Source organism: Trachemys scripta, chromosome 1 (genome assembly GCF_013100865.1).
Source record: "Trachemys scripta elegans isolate TJP31775 chromosome 1, CAS_Tse_1.0, whole genome shotgun sequence".
NCBI lineage: Eukaryota > Metazoa > Chordata > Testudines > Emydidae > Trachemys > Trachemys scripta.
This window is the reverse complement of record NC_048298.1, coordinates 131183822-131205038: the sequence shown is the minus strand read 5'-3', so window position 1 is coordinate 131205038 and position 21217 is coordinate 131183822. Positions and strand designations below refer to the sequence as shown.

The following is a 21217-nucleotide window of genomic DNA, read 5'->3' as shown; positions in this document are numbered from 1 at the left end:
CCCCCCTGCTCCCTGCCCCTGACTGCCCCCCCGAACCTCCGCCCCATCCAACCCCCAGCCCCCTTACCGTGCCACTCAGACCAGCGTGTCTGGCTTCGCGCAGCGCCAGACACACTGCTGCATACATGCTGCCGTGCTCCCACGCGGAGCCACAGCCGCCCCACCCCCCCAGCACCTGCCTTCCAGATTTGAACACCTCAGAATTCAGGAGTGCTCAAGCTCAGTTTGGGCAGCTGTTACTTCATTTCTCCCAAATCAAATATACTGATCCACTGTAACTTGCTGCAGAAAAAGTAGGATAAAATTGAGCAAGAAATGCTTCCCAGTGGTTATTAGGACTGGAATTGCTATTTTCAACAGCCATTGCCTTTTTTTTGTGTGTTTGTTTAAAAGGAAGACAGTCATATTGCATTGGCAAATTCCCCATAGAAAGAAAGAGTGGAACAAAAGAATAATAAAGGCACCTCAACTTTTCCTCATTTATGTAGGACAGTCTTATAATATGCATCCAGATATCCTCCAGTCACACAAGCTGAAAATTGTTCCACTTTACTGCAGTTCTGTAACCATATGGGAACCAATCCTGTCTGTGTTCTGTGCACATCTAAAATTACTGCTGAATGACCTGCCCTGGGAGCGAGTTACCAGTGACCCAGGGCTGCGGCGGAAGAAGGGTGCAGGTGGGGGGGGGGGGGGAGCCCAGGGCTGGGGCGGCAGGAGGTGTGTGTGGGGGTCAATGGTGGGGGGGTAGGGGGAACCCAGAGCTGGGGCGGCAGGGTGTGTGTGTGTGGGGGGAGAGCCCAGAGCTGGGGCGGCAGGGGGTGGCCGCACCGGTTCGGGGGGGAGAGCCCAGGGCTGGGGCGGCAGAGGGGTGCTGCATCGGTTGGGGGGGGAGAGCCCAGGGCTGGGGCAGCAGGGGGGTGCCGCACCGGTTGGGGGGGAGAGCCCAGGGCTGGGGAGGCAGGGGGTGCGGCGAGGAGCCCAGGGATGGGACGGGGGACAGCCAACATTTTTTTTTTTTTTTGCTTGGGGCAGCAAAAAACCTAGAGCCGGCCCTGCACGAGCAGAGGGTACGTGAATCCCTGTATCATTCCCTCAAATTCTGTTCTTCCCCTTGTGCATCAAAACTACACCTTCTTCCACTGTCTGGATCCCCACTGCAGGGGCAATGGTGGGATTTGCTCATTAATTCTTAAAAAGAGAGAGCGAGAACCCTGCCGTATGTTTGTTTTGAGTGGTAACCTAGGGTAAGGCAATTCTGCAGGTAAGAAATTGAATTTCACATTCTTTTAGCACCAAGCAATGAAGTGTTACGGCTGATCACTTAACTCGTTTAAAACCCACAAACTACTTTCCTGTTTGGAAACTGAAATATTCCCCTTTTTTAATGTTGGCTTCTGCCTTTCTCTCTCTTTGCAGTTATGTGGCTGTGGACTGTTGGGCGTGGGAATATGGCTGTCGGTGTCACAAGGAAACTTCGCCACATTTTCTCCCAGCTTTCCATCATTTTCGGCTGCCAACCTTGTCATTGCCATTGGTACAATCATCATGGTAACCGGCTTTTTGGGATGTCTGGGTGCTATCAAGGAAAACAAGTGCCTCCTTTTAAGTGTAAGTCCCCTGTACTGGAAATAAGGTGTCCATTTTTAAGTGTGGGTTATTTACCACTGGAACAATTTACCAACAGTTTTGGTGCATTCTCCATCACTGACAGTTTTTAAATTCTAAAATATATGCTGTAGATCAAACAGAAATATTTTTGAGGAAAGTCTATGGCCTGTGTTATCATCTAGCCTGACCTCATGTATCACAGCAGTCCCTTCTGGCCTTGGAATCTATGACTCTGTGAATGAAGATCTTTACCATGGATACACACTCCTACTTCACTGCTTGCTTTAGAAGTGACCTGTATGGGAAAGAACGTATTAGGGAATAATGTTTCTATTGACTTTTAAAACCAATGTATGTAATTCTGTAGCAGGTATTCTCTATTAAACTCTATAGGGTAAATTAAAAATCCTCCTCCTGTGGAATTGGGTAGTGATAGTTATATAGTGGAATGATACCACTGTTTGGTTTTATTCAAATATGTCACTAGATTTATTTATTTTTATAAACATTTCTCCCTGTCTAGGTACTACAATAAATTAAACATGAAATACAAACCAGGAACAATCCTCAGTGTACAGTTAAGCACAAAACAACTGCCAGGCAAGCAATTCATCCAGAAATTTCAACATTAGAAGAATTGTCCTGGAAGCATTAATGATAACTACTCCAATAATCCACCATCAGTCTTTACCCTTCCCCTTTTCAAAGGCCGAGAAAATACACTGTGCCCCAAAAGTTAACACTTCTGATCTCCACTGGGCCATGCAGGTTAATAATTCTGGACTCTTGGTGAGCCTAAACTGGCAAGTGAATTCTAGATTCTGCCGGCAGCCCCTTCCTGTTTAAACCAATAGGACTCCAGCTTAGTCACTTCTGCTGGTTGGAAGTCCAATATCTTCAGGTGAGGAGAGAGCCAGGTTCCAAGTTATTTAGGGGTTCCTAAGTCCAAGGGGCAGTGATGTTATCATATAAATGTGAATTTTTTTATTAAAAAAAAAAAGTTCTTTAATAAAATCTACCTATGTTGCTTAACATCACTTCAGGTTATTAAAATTGGGGGAAATGTGCAGATATAATTTACTCTTCCCTATTTATGCTGTTTCTTTATTTTTTGTGTTTCATTCGGCTTAGGCAGTGAAAACAGACTAGTTAATTTTACTCTCTAAGACTCATACTATTAGCTGCAGTGCTGCTGTTTGTGTTTCTAATAGTGTAGAGAAATGTTTCCTTTTTAAACAAATCCTCTCTGCTGAAATTAAAAAAAAAATCATGAAAATATTTCTCTTCATATTAGAATTCATTTTTAAAATGCAAAATCTAAATGTATTGCTAAAAACTATTTGCCATTGTCTCTTTATGTTTTGAAATTGCCTCAGAAGGTAATAACAAAGGGATTAAGGGCTTGTCTACACTGCTCCACCGTTCGGACAGTGGGGCATGAATAGTCATGTACACCAAAGTGCTGCGTTATAACTACACCTCTACCCCGATATAATGCTGTCCTCGGGAGCCAAAAAATCTTACCGTGTTATAGGTGAAACTGCGTTATATCGAACTTGCTTTGATCTGCCAGAATGTGCAGCCCCGCCCTCCGGAGCGCTATATCCGAATTCGTGTTATATCGGGTCGCGTTATATCGGGGTAGAGGTGTACTCTGTGTGCATGCTGTGGGCACAAGCGAAAATGTTGCTACTTCACATTACTGTAGTCTTGTTGGAAGATGACTACGTTAACGCAAACTAGAAACCTCTTACTTCGCGCCCACAGCATCTGTACAGGGGTGCCTTCACACCCCTGTAGTCCATACTCATAGGCAGCGAGTTCCATACCCATGTGGTGCTCGGGCACCAGCAATATTCAGACCTGAGAGGGGCCCTAGAAGCACATGCAGTGACAGTGTGCTGCTGGGGGGGCAGGAAAGGGGGGCTCCTCCCCCAGAGCTTGCTGCTGCTGGCAGGGAAGGGGCTGGGGGGAGTCCTCCTCTCTGGCCCCTGTCCCGGAGCAGCCTGCCTGCACCCCAAACTCATCCCCAGCCCTGCCCCACCCCAGAGTCCATACCCCCAGCCAGAGCTTTCACCCCCCACCACACCCTCTACCCCAGCCCTGAGCCCCTCCAGCACCCTAAACACCTTATCCCGAGTCCTAGCCAGAGCCCTCACCCCCACACTCCTACTCTCGCCCTGAGCCCTTCCCACACCCCAAGCCCCCCGTTGCCAGCCCCAGACAGAGCCCTCACACCCTACTCTCGCCCTGAGCCACTCCCACACTCCAAACCACTCATCTGCAGCCACACCCCATAAGCCCTCACCCCTGCACCCCTCCCATCCCCAAACTCCCTCCCCAGAGCCTGCACCCCAATCCCCTGCCCCAGCCTAGGGCCTGCACCCCAGACCACCTCCCTCACCCAAACTCCCTCCCAGAGCCTTGGGCAGGTGGGGGGGGGCGGAGTTTGGGGAGGGTGGAGTTTGGGCAGGGGCGGGTTCTGGGTACCACCAAAATTTCTACAAAAATGCCACCCCTGTCCATACTGCCCTTAAAACCCTGGATGTGTCTGGTCTGTTGGTGCATTTGAGACCTCTGTTGGTCATTAAAAGTAGTAACAAATACTAGTGCTCACACTTTGGGAAGCAACCAGAGTGGGTAAGTGTGTTTCCATGACTGAGCATGTTTAGATCCACAGTAGGGTATGTCTACATTGCCATCAGAAGTGTGACTACAGCCCATATAGATATACCCGAGCAAGCTTTGATCTAGCTAGCTGAAATAAGAATATCAGTGAAGCCATGGCAGCATAGGCTAGCTGCTGGAGAACATACCGAGGGCTCGTGCTGCTGTGGCTTTACTGCTATTATTATTCAAGCTAGCTAAATCAAAGCTAACTCAGGTGTGTCTACACATGCTGCAATCACACTGATTGCAGTATAGACACACCATAGTGATTTGCTGCAAACTATTACTAAGATTTGAAAAGTGCTTTGAGATCCTTATTTGAAAAATATAATTTTTGCACACAAAAAAATAGTCAAATGCAGTTAAAGTTTATCTGCTGGGAATTTGTTCCTGCACCAGGGAAAATTTGTCTTTGTGGCAGCAGGTTTTTTGTTTGGGTTTACTTTGATGAACATACTGAGGAATATGCTGGAATTGTCTGCTTTCTCTGTCTATGCTCCAGTGAACTGCACAGTCAAGAGATGAAACCAGTGTGACATAAACATAGGGTGACCAGACAACAAGTGTGAAAAATCGGGACAGGGAGTGAGGGGTAATAGGAGCCTATATAAGAAAAAGCCCCAAATATCGGGACTGCCCCTATAAAACCGGGACATCTCGTCACCCTATAAACATCACTTAAAGACAGGTTTACACTTAGGGTTTGTCTATACTTTTGGCTAAATTGGCACTGCTGCGATCGATGCAGCAGTGTCGATTTAGTGGGTCTGGTGAAGACAAGCTAAATTGATGGCAGAGCGCTCTCCCGTTGATGTCTGTACTCCACCTCCCCAAGAGACAGAAGGTAAATTGGTGGCAGAGCACCTCCCATCGACACAGGGCAGTGTAGACACTGCTGAAAGTAGACCTAAGTTATGTCAACTTCAGTTACGTAACTTTTGTAACTGAAATAGCATAACTTAGGTCAACTTACAGCTTTAGTGTAGATCAGCCCTTACACTTGGAATGGGGAGGACATCAGCTAGGCTTGAACCCCTGTCTAAGGAAAGCTTAGGCCGGAAAAATGGAAATACAATAGTGCAGAAGTTATGGAGAATAATAATATCATTAATATACTTTTGTAATTTGAAATCTAATTTGTAAATTTTGCTTCAGGTTGGGAAGAGGTAGGGGGAGTAAAGGATAGGATATGTTCCTGGGATTTAAATTGCAAACTATCACAGACTATAAAATATATTTACATATGTATATGTATATATATGTACTGAATATCATCTGCCTACTAAGTAATGTTTAAAATGCTCATGAAGTTCTTTGAAATGATGAGTTCTGTGGGTTCCCAAATGGATAACAGATGGATGGCTAGATTATGGAAGGGATAATTCATCAGGGGAAAATGATGTGAAATATATGCTGCATAAAAAAGTTCTGTGTAGGGCAAATAGCTAAGAGCAGTCCTCTCAACCATCATGATTTCACATGAAATATTTGGAATTCTCATGGGTTTCCTGTAACACCCCCTGTCTGTATTGCACTGCAGAAATTGTGTTTTAAAGCTGGTTTGTCAAGGCCACTGGCCCATGTCTAGCATGCTTGAACTTGTTCTTTATTCAGGAAGTGTATATACATGTTTTGTTTCTCTTTGTTCTAGTTTTTCATCATTCTGCTGATAATTCTCCTGGCAGAGCTGATATTACTAATTTTGTTCTTTGTTTATATGGACAAGGTAAGCAAATATACCCCGTAGATTAGTTTATCAGTCCTGGCAGCTAAGCTGGTTTTTGTTTGCTTTTGCTAAACCAAGAGTACGTCTATACTTACCTCCGGGTCCGGCGGTAAGCAATCGATCTGCTGGGATTGATTTATCGCGTCTTGTCTAGACGCGATAAATCGATCTCGGATCGATCCCGGAAGTGCTCGCCGTCGATGCCAGTACTCCTGCTCCGCGAGAGGAGTAGGCAGAGTCGACGGGGGAGCCTGCCTGTCTCGTGTGGACCCGCAGTAAGTTCGAACTAAGATAGTTCGACTTCAGCTACGTGAATAACATAGCTGAAGTTGCGTATCTTAGTTCCAAGTCGGGGGTTAGTGTGGACCAGCCCCAAGATGCTTAGATTCTTCTTACTCTTCTCAATGGAAATTGTTTTAACCTTGTGATCTTCATTTTTATGTGTGCCTCCTCCGCATGTTGGCTGAGAGTAATGAGTGATTAAGGTGGAAGGGTTCTCTGTGTGGATTGAGGCAGAGCTGTTGAGGTTTGCAGTTTCCAGCTGAAACCAAAAGCTGGGACCTCCATTTTGCCCCTCTCTCGTAGGCCTGCAGTCTCCACAGCTGAGCTTTTTGCTGTCTCCTTGTGAAGTTTAATTTCTTGTAACCCTCCCCCTTCATCACCAATGTCGTCAGAGAGTGGCTGGATAACCTCCCCAGTGGCTTCTTCAGGCCAGCTCTCACATTCTCACCACCTTCTGTCTTCGCAGGCAGGGGAAGTGGAAAGACAAGCCCCTTTCTCACCCCCATAGTCCCCACATTCCCTGCTAGCATGCTGCATTCTGCCTAGCCAGAATGGGGTGAGTGTGCATTGCAGTGCCAGGGCATGCTGAAACCTTTTCACTGTTGAGTGGGCGATAGGCAGGCAGCTTGCTCCCTAAGGACATCCTGGGTATTCAGAGGAGCAGATCTTCCTTACTGACCTCATACAATGACAGAAGATAGCAGGGAGCGGATCATCTGGCTGCCTTCTAGAGCCTAACTGTAACAAGCCAGCCAGTCATCCCTTGAAGAGACTGGGAGGGGGTTACTGGCTAGCCCAGAAGACATGAGAGATTGGAAGTTCTCAAGCACAAGCTAGCATCTGATAAATTGTGGATGGAGTCCTGTGGGTCAGGAACATTTGGAACCTGAGCTTACTTTGATGCACAAGGTCTTCAGAAAGATTCAGAACCCTTTTGGGGAAGTTGGGTTCATTGCTCCAGTATCGAAGCTAGCAAGGTGAAAGCTAGCTTGGGTATGTCTACTCAAGCTCCACTCACATCCCATGATTGCAGCACAGACATAGCCTTTCTAAATTTAATGAAATCAGAGTGAAATGGTTTTGTCGCATATTTGACCATTGTAGTTTGGGACTCGTGTGTTTAATTTCAGCTCAGTCACTGTCTCCCTCTGAAATCATGGGCCAGTTGTTTGGATCCATGTTTTCAAAGCTGTCCACTTATTTGGATATAAAACTTGAGACCTCCTTTTTATCAGAAGTGCTAGGCATTCAAAGCTCTGCTTGAAGACAGTGGGAGCTTCCGGTGCTCAGCATCCCTGAAAATCAGGCTGTAAGGGAGTCAAGTTGGACACCCATAAACTTTGGCCCCTGAAATTCATGGACACATTTGAAAATCTTGGCCTTAACTTCTCTGTGCCTCATGTACCCTATCTGTAGAATGGGGATGATAATATTTCCCTATCTCCCATGGCTTCGTATGCTGATTCGTTTATTGATGATTATGAAACACTTTGAGATGTACAGCTAAAAGGCGCAAATTATTACAACGAGGCTGGGACTCTTGGGTTTTATGACCTTAACAAATGAAATAGGTCAGACTCTGATTCTTGGTAGGAAAGAATGTTGAAATTTGTAGTTGGACATGGTTGTGTCTAACTTCACTGCAGATTTAACTCAACTTATGTATGCTTGAGTTAACTCCTCTCGAGTTAGGCTAGCTCGAGGGAGAGCAGTCACACTGCAAAATTACACACAAGCTTCACAGAGTGTTTGGATTCGCAGCACAGAACGACTGTGTTAGCAGCTGACAAGCTGTACTAACGCCCTCTGTAACCTATTCCCCCACCCGGCCCCGTGGACCAGCCAACTCGAGTGAAAAACAGCACCACATTTGAGTTATTAGGTTTTGTGTGTAGATGGCCCTCAAGATAGAGGCAACACTTGAGTAATAACTTGAGTTAAATCTACAGTGAAGAGAAGCGTAATGTTGTTGTTATATGTGTGTGCACAACATGCATGTTGCATGTGATTATGTAGCACATGTCTATGGAGGTGACGCATGTTATCTGTCACCTTCTTCACCTCCCCTCCCACCTCCATACATTTTTTAAATGGGAAAAAAATGGCAAATTATTACCTCACAGAATCAGGCCCTAGCAGCACTCAATTAATTTACAAGCTCCAGTTTCATTTGAGTCGGGGGGGAGGGATAGCTCTGTGGTTTGAGCATTGGTCTACTAAACCCAGGATTGTGAGTTCAATCCTTGAAGGGGCCACTTAGGGATCTGGGGCAAATATCAGTACTTGGTCCTGCTAGTGAAGGCAGGGGGCTGGACTCGATGACCTTTCAAGGTCCCTTCCAGTTCTAGGAGATAGGATAGCTCCATAAATTCAAATTAGCAGAGAGGAGGCTGCTTGGTTCCTCTCTGTGCTTTTTTGTTACACGTCCGTACTCCAAAATAATTCAATCAATACTAAATCCAGAATTGGGCAAGGAGGAAAACTAGAGCTTCACAGGCAATTGGCATCCACAGCAGACACCTCGCATTGTAAAGTGAAATGGAGTTTGGGTCTAAAGGTGGGGATTCTGCTCAATGATGTTCAGGTGAGATATCTGTCAAAATGTACGTCCCGGGGTGGTAAAGGCAGTGTATGTTTACAAGTCTACATGTGGGATACTGCCCTTTAACCAGTGCTGGCTGTGTTTTGTTTTGATGGGAAATAGGTCAATGAGAATGCAAAGAAGGATTTGAAAGAAGGTCTTCAGCTTTACAATACAGAAAATAATGTGGGGCTGAAGAACGCATGGAATATCATTCAGGCAGAGGTAACACATTTTCTTTATTTGAAAAAAAATTAGCTGGACATCATTTTGTTAACAATATTTTCTCTGTCTTGTCCCATAACTGGCAAGTACATGATTTGATACCAGTCAGATATTTGTATATCACTTTACATTCATAAAGTGCCTAGGCCTTTCTTTGGGATGAAAGGTGCTGTATAAAAGTAAGATGTTCTTCATGAGATCCATTGGGACTAGCTATGTGACAGAAATACCACTAGAGGAGGTTATCATCTGTATAGGAATAATAAAGGAAGAAAAGGAGTTGATGTGTTAGGATTACAACCACAAACCCTGAAATGCCACTTGGGATCTGAAAGTAGCAAAGACTCTGGATTTAAGTGAAAGTGGTTGCAGATGAGGTTTTGGTTGGCAGACTGTTTTCTAGTGGTTAGAGCAGAGATATGGGAGTTCAGGACTACTGGCTTCCACTCCCAGGTATGCCATTGACTTAGTGGTCACAGGTTCCAGTGTCTTGGTTTGTGTGTGTGTCTAAAATGGATATAATAAAACTTATTTTCCACACAGGGCTATTTGTGAGATGCATTGAATATTTGTCAATGCTTTTTGTGATCTCCAGGTGAGAGGTGGTATCTAAGTGCAAAATATGAGGTGTATATGTGAAGAAACCAACAGTGGGTTAAGAGAAGTAACACTTCTTTAAAAGTTTGTTGGTGAAGACTGTTTATGGTCCTTTTTTTACTTTGCCTGTAGATGCATTGCTGTGGGGTTACTGATTATACTGATTGGTTCCCTGTTCTGGGGACAAACGTCGTCCCAGACCGATGCTGTATGGAAAATTCCCAAGATTGTGGACGGAATTCTACTGATTTAGTGTGGAAAACGGTAATGCTTGCTCAGTTTAACTTGTTTTTTTTTTTTTTTTTTTTTTTTTTAAGTGCACACAAGAAATGGGCAAGACTTAGAATTTTTTTTCTCTTTCAGGGTTGTTACGAGAAAGTTAAAATGTGGTTTGAGGATAATAAGCATGTTCTCGGGACAGTTGGGATGTGTATCCTCATAATGCAGGTATTGATGATACTATACTCTTACATGTAGCCCCTAACTTACTACTATCGTAGTTATCTTTATCGTGCCAAAAAGTGTTGCCTGGCCCCTTACACCAAGCAGCCAAGGTCCCAGTTTGAATTTGAGAGCTTCGAATCTGGAACTTAGCTTACAATTTTGCTGGACCCTGGCGTTTCAGAGGATTTATCCTTCCTGTTAGATGAAATCAGGAACTATCCCTAATTCTTCATTTTGTTGAATCAAATTATATATTTTGATTTTGGGGAATAGTGAGAACTGGCATTTTTCATCCTTTCATGGACTCCGCCATTAAGGGCATGAATAGCTATAATTGTTCCTCTGGCAGAACTCGTGCTTTCAGATGCAAAATAATTATTATAACACCACTGTTAGTGCTGTTAAGATGACATGCATGATTAACTCTGGTTTCCAGCCCTCCTACTTTTGACCCAGTTGGCACTCAGACACCATAAAAAGACCTAGATGGCAGGATAGCTGCATACGACCCATATTTGGTCTTAAACTTGGACAAAATATTTTCCCTATGTTTTGAGGACAAAATTGGTCCAGCTGCTTCTAAGTGACCTAATTTTCATATCTCAGAGGGGTAGCCATGTTAGTCTGAATCTGTAAAAAGCAACAGAGGGTCCTGTGGCACCTTTAAGACTAACAGAAGTATTGGGAGCATAAGCTTTCATGGGTAAGAATCTCACTTCTTGCATCTGAAGAAGTGAGGTTCCTACCCACGAAAGCTTATGCTCCCAATACTTCTGTTAGTCTTAAAGGTGCCACAGGACCCTCTACTAATTTTCATAGCAATTCAGATTTCTTTTCCAAGCTTTAAGCCAAATAGGGCTGCTTACCTGTCTCTAAAGGACAGGTTACTTTGTCTCTATTTTGAAAATGATGATGTCCGGGGATGTTCTAGTTATGTGCATGTTGACATTCAAGGGTCACTTGTAAGTGGCAGTGAGGAACACTGAATTCACAATGGTGGCCATCCATAGAGATTCACTCATGTCTGCTGCTTGTGAAATTAGCATACTTTAAAAATGTTTATTTTACTTAAACACATAGGGGGAAAGTCCTATAGAATTGAATTAGAGAATTAATCTGCTTTTTATAGCCATAAAACCATGTTATAGAATATAGAATGAAATTATGGTGATTGAGTTGTACAGGTTAGTTTAAAAAAGAGCGAACTCTCCATTAACTTCAGTAGGTTTTTAGGGTAACTTCTGTGCTTTGGAAAAAAGCAGCAACCTGCCTGCTCTACCCTATTGTCTGGTAACTGAAGAATGAGAGATGTGCTTTTAAAAGACCAGCAGTTTTATGCCTTCCTGGCACCTTGTGTGACAAAGAAGATTTTGGAAACTATTTCAGTTTCTTTCATGACTCTTACAATGGTTAGGTGTTATCAGAGCTATCGAAACCTTTGAGCACCTTGCTAGAGATCCAAGGAGGGTCACAATATTTTGTGACTTAAGGTGGGAAATGCTTAGAGTAATCTCAGATATCAAGGAACAAAGCCTCGCAACCCCATCAGATTGGCCAGCTTTCCTAGTCTTCACAAATAAGAACAGGTAGTTGAGTTGAAGTATTCTAGATGAAAGATCAGTGTTTTGTTGCATTATCACTACTGCAGCGGTTAACACTTAAATCAAACCAGCAATTACCTCCATTTAAACCACAATGTGCTATCTGAGATGGCATGATTTTTCCCTTACACTTTATAGCATATAACTTGAGACCAAATTTGATCATCAGCTACCCTGTGTGCAAACCCATTGTATGATTTGCAGTACTTGGCCCTTTGGTAACTGTGTAATCTGTTGCAAATATGGACTTTTTATGACAACCCCTGTACTTGTCAGTCTTATGGAAAAAGAGTAATTCAGAAGCGACCAAACAGGCTCCAATAAAAAAATGAGTCAGGCCTGATGTTTTCTTTTTGCAGTTTAAAAAAGAGAATAGGCCTAATAACTGTGTCTCTCTTACTGTACAACTGTGTGTGTTGTATGTTGGCCTCAGGTGATTTTCTTGCTGTTCTTTTGATTTTCTGATGCTAACTTGCAACATGGCACACCTCTAGGACAAGATGTTCAAAAGTGACAGTGATTTATGGAAACCCTGCTTGAGGCACCTTAAAGGGGGATATATTTTCAGCAAATTTTGATCACCTGCCCTCTGAATGCCAGGCCTCTTTAAGGGTCTGATGTTGGGCACCCAAAATCACTAATCACTGCTGAAAGTCTTGGCTGGAGGAATTTTATTAGTGTTGGGTGTCAGAAAATTCAGACACCCTCAGATAAAATACTATCAGCACAGTTTTGAAGGTGTTGTTATAGCTATCCCATAATATTTGCTTTCTTTCAGATACTTGGCATGGCCTTCTCCATGACACTGTTCCAGCAGATTCATAGGACTGGTAAAAAATATGATGCCTAAATCTTCAAAATGTTAACTGCATCTACACTTCTGTCTTGCCATTAAAAACAAAGCAAAACAACCGAAAAGAAAAATCAAGCTTTGCTCTGCTGAAGGCATTCATCCCACCGATCAATCTACGTCATCATTACTAGACTGATTACTAGCACAACTTGCTACTTGACTTACTTTTTTGTTTCTGTTTTGCATTTGCCATTTATTTGCCAAAGAAGAAAAAGAAAAATAATAAAAACAAATCAATTTTCTACACTAATTCATAGATCTATTAAACTTTTCCCTAACTTTATTTAAGAAAATGCTTTGCTCTACTAATTGTTGTTAGACATGCAAGGATAATGTGACAGATATGTGTTTAACTTCTAGAGAGAATTCTTTGAAGTCTTCTGATAAGTCTCAAACTGCTCATGTCTGACATACTGGAAGACTTGGGAAAGCCACTTAGACTGAGAGCCCTAGGAATCAGAGCTGCTCACTTGCAGCTTTTTGTACCTTATGGTGTATACTTTTTTATTATGGAGATAGCTTAGAATTTAGTAGCCTGATTTGTAACTTCTTACTGTTTTGTTTTACATCTGTCATATTTTAATCCAGGAACCACTGTGCGATCTTTGAAGGACACATTTTTATCATTAGTTTAAAAGGTGGAAATAAAGACATGACTGTTCTAAAGTCCCTAGGGAGGCTACATTTAACTGCATCTTCTGAGCTACCGTGGGTTTGTACCCTTACTATATTGATGACAGTCCTTTCAATGAGGTGGCTCAGTACTTTAGGGCCAGATTGGGTTGCCCTTACTCTCACTGGGCTGAAGGTGAACCCCTTATTCTCGATGGGCTAGATTGTGATGCCTTTATCCACAATGAGTAGCGCCTTACTCCTCAGGTAGGCCCATTAAATGGGACTACTTTCAGCATGATACTATTCAGTGTGAGTAAGTGTATCACGTGAGTAACTGCTCACCAGCGCCAGGAAGGGGCTTACTTTCTGGCCCATTGAGTAATAGTTTACTCCCTAAGTAGTCCCATTGATTTCAATGGGATGGCTTATCATGCACGGTGCTGTACAGCATAAGGGGAGCACAATTGGCTCATTGTCAGTTTTCCTGAAAGGCGTTTACTTGACAATGGTTGCAATTTTTCCAGGTTGGCGAGGTAGCTTTTGAACAACCATGGAGGTATAAAGCTGGTTAAAGGCAAGTGGGGGAATGGTGTGCCGTATGTCCCAAGAGAGCGGGAAAGGCGTGATTTACGTTTTCACTCTGAAATCAGTTACCAGATAGGTGCTCAGAACCTGTTTATATCTTTGCACATACAGTGTTGACTTTTGTCTTCTGTTTTCCAAGTCAGATGTATACATGGTAGTTCAGAACTCATTACAACACACATTTCTACCGACATTCCTGCTAGAAAACTTGAACATATTCCTCTCTAGTTTGAATGCTGCTTCTTTCATAGTGGCCCCTGCTTGACTTCTTTTGTTATATTTTTTTTTGGCAGAGGTCTTTCTTACATTTTGCTGCTTCACGAAGGAAAGGATGAATGAAAATGAAACTCCAGTCATTTTGTGGACACTCTGGTTTTATTTTAGTCAGAAGTTTATAGTGGTAATTTTAAAATACATTTTAAAGCTAATTTATTCCCTGCTGGGCCCAGATAGCTGTCGAAGTGGACAGATGTTTATCACCTGCTATCAAAGTAGTGCAGCGATGCTTACAAATGTGAGGTCCTTATTCTCATTTACCCGAAGCACCTTTACACCTCTCCGGCAGTGTAAAGGGCCTTGAAGTGAGTGTAAACGTACTTTATGCCAACTTTAAGGCCCCTTTACATAGAGTGATGGAAAGGGGCATTAATGTAAGTGACAGTCAGGCCCTGAAAATCTAGTCCACTATTTTCAAACTTGGCTGCCTACCAATAGGTATCTAAATTGATATTTAGGCAGGTCACTTCTTTAGATAACTTTCAGAGCGGTTGAGCACCTACCTACAGTTTTCATAGAAGTCAGTGGCACTGCAGGGGCTCAGGCTCTTTGAAAATCAGGCCACATATTTACATGCCTAGAATGTAGAATTAGGTTCCTAACTTTAGGCCCTCAAGGTTGAAAAATTTGGGTATAATGCACATATTATTGGTGCAGGATAATACAATCTGTCCTTCCTAAATAGCTGTTTGGTTGCGTATAGCCTTTAGTTATTCTTCCACTGGCCATATAGGTGACTGCTGCTTCATTCATATTTCCTTTTAAAGGAACGAGGAGGGGGAAAATATAGACAAAACCTGGTTTACTTTAATTGTAACAAAAATTGGGACCATGTGCGTCTGAGCTCCGTTTGAGACACTCTGTGTCAAGAATGGGAGCTCTGGCACTGAGCATATTTGCTGCTATGTGTAAGATAGTCTCCAAAGTTTCCAAAAAAATGATAAGTTTTGAATTTTTGCATTTTAAAAAATGTATATCTTTAATCCATAGCTCTACTTCTTTATCTATTATGGTAGGGTTATTTTGCTTTCTCTTGTAAAATACCAATGTTTTCTCTCTCAGACAAACATAGAAGGGTGGAAAAATAAGCAAGACCAGGATGCTAATCCTTCTAAAGTCGCACAGTGGTACCTGTTGAAATCTTACATTTTAATCTGTGGTTGGTTTTTGTAAAAAAAAAAAAAAAAAAAAAAAAAAAAAGAAAGCAAAATGCATTTATACAAGTAACAATGAAGGCAAAATACATAGTGGAAAACTAAAACTATTTTGCCTTCCCTTAAAACTTATTTTTTGTAGAATGCTCAGTTATGTTTTATGACCTGATAGCAAGATAGATATTGAAAATTCTTTTTTCATGAATTCTTTTAGCATTTTAAGTACAGTATTAACAGAGATAATTATACAAACAGTATTGTCAAGTCTCACTTTAGCTGACTACGGAAAGGGAATTAATCAAATTAAGTAAACAATTAGCATTATAGTACAGTAGCTGAATATCAATCCATATAACGGGAAAACCTGTGTTTTGAAAACAAAGAAAAAGCAATACTGTTCTTAAGGTGACAAAAGCCAGCCATAAAAAAAGCATTAGATTGTATTTGTTGGTATATATCAGAGAAGATACTAATTGTCCTTTGACTGTTTAGTGAAAGGGATATCAATCTTGTTTAAAAATGCACTTTTTTGCTTGCATTGGTGGATGGCTGTCTGTGCATTTTTCCAAAACATTGCTTTGATTATTTAACTACACATTTTTAGCATGTTTTTAAATAAAAACTGATACTGAGTAAAAGTATTTTAAGTGTATACAAATGTTGATTTGTATTTATATATGCATATATATATATATATATATCAATGAAGCTCAGTTCAACTGTATCAAAGTTTTGTTTCTTTTTAAAGTGTCATTTTAGAATTTTGCATTCATGATATTTTGTTGTGCTTTTTGCACCCAAATTTTTATATATAAGCTTAAACTGTAGAGGAGCTAATCTGATTTTTGGATTTCAGAGAGGCAGGTAAGACTTATAGCAGTAGCGTGTATCCATATTTAATTCAGTAGCCGTGTCAGAACTGTCAAGAGGGAAAAGGGCTTTTTCTTTACGACAGGTAACTGCTTACACTTCCAAGCATGTGGCTTTCAAATCCTGGGTGCATAATGTCCAGAAACCAGGGCTATTTTCCTCAGTCTGGCCCTTTATGTTTACCTGTATTCCTAATTAAGAAACAAGGCCAGAGTGCATTTTATTTCCACAATTAATTACAGTGGCTACTTCAGAAAACTGTTAGCCAAATGTAACAGGGACTCATTCTGTAGGGGAAATAGGAAACTCATGAGACAGAGGGTAAGTGGCTAAGGTTCAGAGATTCAGCACTACAGGTCTGATCTTGCAGGGTGCTGAGTTGTGAGATGCTGCGCATTCTTAGTTTCATTGACTTCCAGGGCAGCTGATGGTGCCCAGTTGACCTCACTCCTGTCCCTGGTATCTCATTAGTCGTCCCCTGGAATCATTTGGCTTCCAGGTCCTATGGATCCTCCCCTTAGGCTGGGGGAAGGTCCTTCAGCAGTGGGCAGGTTTCCGCCTGCCCACTTCCTGGATCCCAATAGGACCTCAGACTCCAAGCCTCAGGAGAATGAAACAAAATACTTCTAAAAGTTAAGTCAGACACTTTTCTGGCATGGCGTTGCCAAGTCTTTAACTTTTGACTGTAGCCGAGTAAGTGCCCTGAAATTACATGCTTAAAGCAATTGCTACAGGAGCTCTCAAAGCAGCTGTTGGGAGCAAATTTAAAGAAAGTGACCATTGATGAGATTTCTAATCGCTTCATGTTTCACTTGACAAGAAATGGCTCCAAATTGTTGTACATTAAGGCAGTCAGAAAGGTTAAAAATAAGTGACCCGCTAAAGGGTATGTTTGGGGAAGAAAGGGGACTGGGCTTAGACCCCTCTTTTGCTTTTATAAAGAAGGGCCAAATACTTTTTGATGTTCTTTTGTTGGTGGCAGGGGGTGTTCCCCTGTTCCCCCGCCCCCAGCCTTTTACTTTGCAAGTATCAGGAAATTAAATTCTGTGTTTTTCTGGAGGACTTGTTGGGGGTCTTGGGTAATCTTTCTCCAGAATTTTACTTAGTGGCTGGAGTTACATACAAAAGAATGTGTGGGGGCGGGAGGATGTGCTGGCCACCGCTTCCCGCAGCTCCCACTGGCCAGGAACAGCAAACCGCAGTCACTGGGAGCTGTGGGGCGGCTGTGCCTGCGGCCAGTCAACGTAAACAAAATGTCTCGCTGCCCGCCAGCAGATTACCCTGATGGGCCGTATGCCGAAGGTTGCCGACCCCAAGGTATCCATGGTGCAGGGATGCTCATTTGGCCCAATATACATTGTCTGTGAGGACAGGCTCCTGGAAACAGTAAGAATTCATTGTTAAAAGGTTGGGTTAACATACAAACCAGAGGTGCTTAAAGGTGTTTAGTCCACTCTACTGTAGTTGACATCACTGTAAGAGATTTAAAAAATAACTCACTCCCCAATAATTTCTTATGTAGTCAAGGAAATGCGTTTCGGTGCCATACTTTCAGGAGCCTGTGTGCACTTTTGTGTGCTAGCGTACGTGCACAATTGGCCAGGTTTACATCTCCATATCCACACGCACTGAATTCTGATCTTTGCTTTATTGCTGATCTCGGCTTGTACCCTTAGCTACTTAACCAGTTCCACTTTTAGAAATGCCAGATTTTTAAGGCTTGTGGGGTTACTAAGTGTATGTCTACACAGCAACTAGATACCTGCTCCTGGCCCATGCCAGCCGACTCAGGATTGCATGGCTCGGGCTATGGGCTGCTTCATTGCAATGTGCACTTTTGGGCTCAGGCTGGGCTCAAGCTCTGGGACCCTCCCACCTCCCAGGGTCCGAGAGTCCGGACTCCAGCCTCAGCCCGGAAGTGCACACTGTAATGAAGCAGCCCCGCAGCCTGAACCTGAGTCACTTGGCACAGGCCAGCTGTGGGTTTTTCATTGCAGTGTAAACATACCCTTAGGGGGCTGTAGTGCTGGGAGGCTGTGCAGAGTTTCTGGTACTGGGGAATCAGAAACAGGTTGAGACTATTGCCTGGAACAAGTCCCCCAACACAAGATACCCACTTGATTTGCTTCACCAATGCCAGTTGTTTTGACTGTCAGACTGGGAAGGAAGGCTTGTCCTGAAATGAATACTGTCAGAATAAGAGTTTGAACCTTCATGGAGTTAGAGAGAAATGGGGACCCTGGGAGGGACAGAGGCAGGGAATTGACTGCCAGGAGGGTGTTTTCCAGGGGTAGGGCAAAATTGTGGGAGGCTTAGGGAAATACTTGTAATAGGGCCTTGGCTAGGTAGGGAGGGGGGAGGATCAGTGCTTCACAGTTAGGAGCTGTCCATAAACCACGTAACTCATTACGGGTTGGATGAGTCCTTACTTTTGAGTGTTGTTCTCAGTGTTACAAAGTGTTGCAAGGGTAGGTGGATCTTGGAAATCACTGAAAAATTAGTTACCTAAATGATGGACAGCCCCCTAGTCATGGCTGTGTTAAAGGGGAGAGAGGAGGGGGTTGAGGAACTGAAGATGATACACCAAATAGAAATGTAGGTGCCTTTAGCACCTAAAACCAAATATCAAATTGATAACATTTGGTGACCCATTGCCCAACATGGATAGCTGTGATAGATAGTACTGGTGTAAATAAAGTGCACTCTTTGTCCATTGGTAGGTTGAATAGTAGGTATTAAAACCAAGTCACAATTATACTCAAGTGAACGTCAGTTGCCTTTAGAGTTTTATCTTGTGCATGTTGCATTGAGTGACTGAGTTCCAACAGTGTATCTGTAGTAGAATAATATGCCGAAAAGCGCATTTGAAAGTCACAAGTGGAGAGTGTAATGTAACTCATCCACTCAGTATTTTTGATACCATACATTCAGACAAACTCAGCATATCATTTGTATTGCATCAAAGATGCTGTGGTTTATTGGAATAAAGATGGCAAGGAGAAAAAGGACATTTTCCCAACAAATATATTTCTGGCAATGTGGTCTGTGTGTAAAAGGGAATTGGGGGGAAGCAGAATGCAATAAGGCACAATTAGTGTCCAGAAATAATTTCCTTTTAAACTTAATTTGTTGGCTTCGTCACTTAGCTCTTGTGTGAAACATGGAGATATTTTTATACCAGAAATACACTTGCAGACCCAGAACATTTGTCCGTGTGGTAGCTATTAGAACCTAATGTGCCATTCCATCCAAGTTACGTTCACACCGGTGTTCCTTCTATGCAATACCTACTTTAGCCTTTGTACAAATTATTTTGTATTAGTATTACATATAAAAATAAAGGACATAAGAAAAGGGATGTATGTTTGACCTTTATTCCCCTCCCCATGCCCCCCCCCCAAAAATTAGCAGCTCCAGTTGTTAAAAGTAAGCCAAGAGACATGTCTGTATTTTAACAGATGAGGTCACTGAGATTTCCCTGATGTATCAATGCTCTATTTCCTGCGAACACTCTGTTATAACAAATGAACAGAGAAGAAGAGCGGTGAAGAGAGAAGGTGACAGTATTGCTCCGCAGGGAGTGATCTGAACAAGAGTACAGATAATGCTGGGTTTAAAAGGGTAATTGAAAATAAAAGAGAGTTCCTAGGGTTGTGTGCCAGCAGTACCTACATTCTGTGTTGTTACTTGTAAAGCAGTGGTAATGTGGTTGGTGCTACACAAGGTGCAGACGGAAGAGAGTCCCTGCCCCAGAAAGCTTACTGTCTAATGGAAACTGAGAATTCAGGACACACTGAGAATCAGAAGGTTTTTCCCTAGGTGGTTTGGCTCTCCTCTTTTGGGGCATTGCCGAAGAAGTGAGTCTTTGAGGAGGGACTTCAATGTGAGGAGGGTGATCACTTGGTGAATTGAGATGCAGTGGGTATTCCTCAGATAGGGCATAGGCATGGAGATGGGCACTGGAGCAGGAGATGAATAGGGCATCAAAGCCAGCATCATTGGCAGAGGGGCTGAGAACATATGGGTCTTTGGAAAACCTGTGGTGTTTGGCTGTATAGGTTTGGGGCTGTTGAGGCAATGTTGATACCGGGAAGTGGAGCTGAGATACACAAGCAGCCATTGTGAGCAGCTAACAGAAGAGTGTGAGGGATTTCCTGAGAATGTGGCAGCGGTGCGTAGGAATTGATTCCTACAAGTGAAGACACTCCCTTGAAGAGAGAACCTGTGAAAGAGGCTCAGTGTATGAATTTGCCCAGGTGCCACTTAGATTTTATAGCTCCAGGCATTGGTTGCACTTGGGTTTCTGCAGCTTCTTGTGTTAGGTTCAGTCATCTATCCTGAGCCTATGATGACTCTGGTTTCAGGGCTTGTAGGAAGTGGCAAACCTCTTATTCCCCTGTACACATGCCAAGTGAGTGCTTAGGTTTTAGCTTTCTGTTTCTTTGATGCTTTCACTGGTATCCAGTAGATGGCGTTGGTGTAAAACAAACGTCTTCAATCCATTTCTTATCGGAGGCTTTTTAAGTTTGATTAATTTCAAGGATTGTATTTCATTATTAGCCCTGACTATCAATTCGGATCCCCTCTATTAAGCGATTTTTCTTACTTATCCCAGAGTTATACTCTGGTTTATGTCTTTTAACATTTCTCCTTCCTTATACCGCACAATTTCCATTACTTCTAGAGCGCAACAATTATTTACGATAAAAACAAACAAAAATCCTTATACTCTTCTAAATTTGGTGGACATATTCCATACGCTCTTTGATTGTACACATGCATTTCACCTTATTTAAGACTTACAATAGAACAAGAGAGACAAGGTGGGGGAGGGGTTCTCAACCTTTTTCTCTCTGAGGCCCCCCTCAACATGCTATAAAAACTCCAGGGCCTAGCAGGGGTGGGGTGGGGGGGCTTGGGGCAGGGCCCTCAAGCATAGACATAGTTTGACTTCTATTTTGGGGGGGGCAAGGGCCTGCAGGGCTCGAGCCACCTCCGCATGGCAGGGTCCAGGGAGGGAGTGCCATCTCCACCCCCTAACTCACCTCAGCAGGCCACCCAGCCTGTCTGGGTTGGGGTCGGGGGCAACCAAAAATTATAACTCAAAGGTCAGGGGCTTAGCTCAAA

General features: G+C 43.0%; 1 protein-coding gene across 3 annotated transcripts in view; it reads left to right on the top strand.

The window, feature by feature from the left end:
- The window catches only part of TSPAN9 (tetraspanin 9), a 272477-nt gene extending 253032 nt beyond the window's left edge, over nt 1-19445 (top strand). For all 3 annotated transcript variants that reach the window (XM_034785297.1, XM_034785304.1, XM_034785288.1), the window contains 6 exons: nt 1420-1611; nt 5933-6007; nt 8994-9095; nt 9825-9956; nt 10056-10139; nt 12516-19445. In XM_034785297.1, the coding sequence (XP_034641188.1) occupies nt 1420-1611; nt 5933-6007; nt 8994-9095; nt 9825-9956; nt 10056-10139; nt 12516-12587 (657 nt within the window). In that variant the 3' untranslated portion in view covers nt 12588-19445. The remainder of the gene's footprint in view (nt 1-1419; nt 1612-5932; nt 6008-8993; nt 9096-9824; nt 9957-10055; nt 10140-12515) is intronic.
- The last annotated feature ends 1772 nt before the right edge of the window (nt 19446-21217 follow it).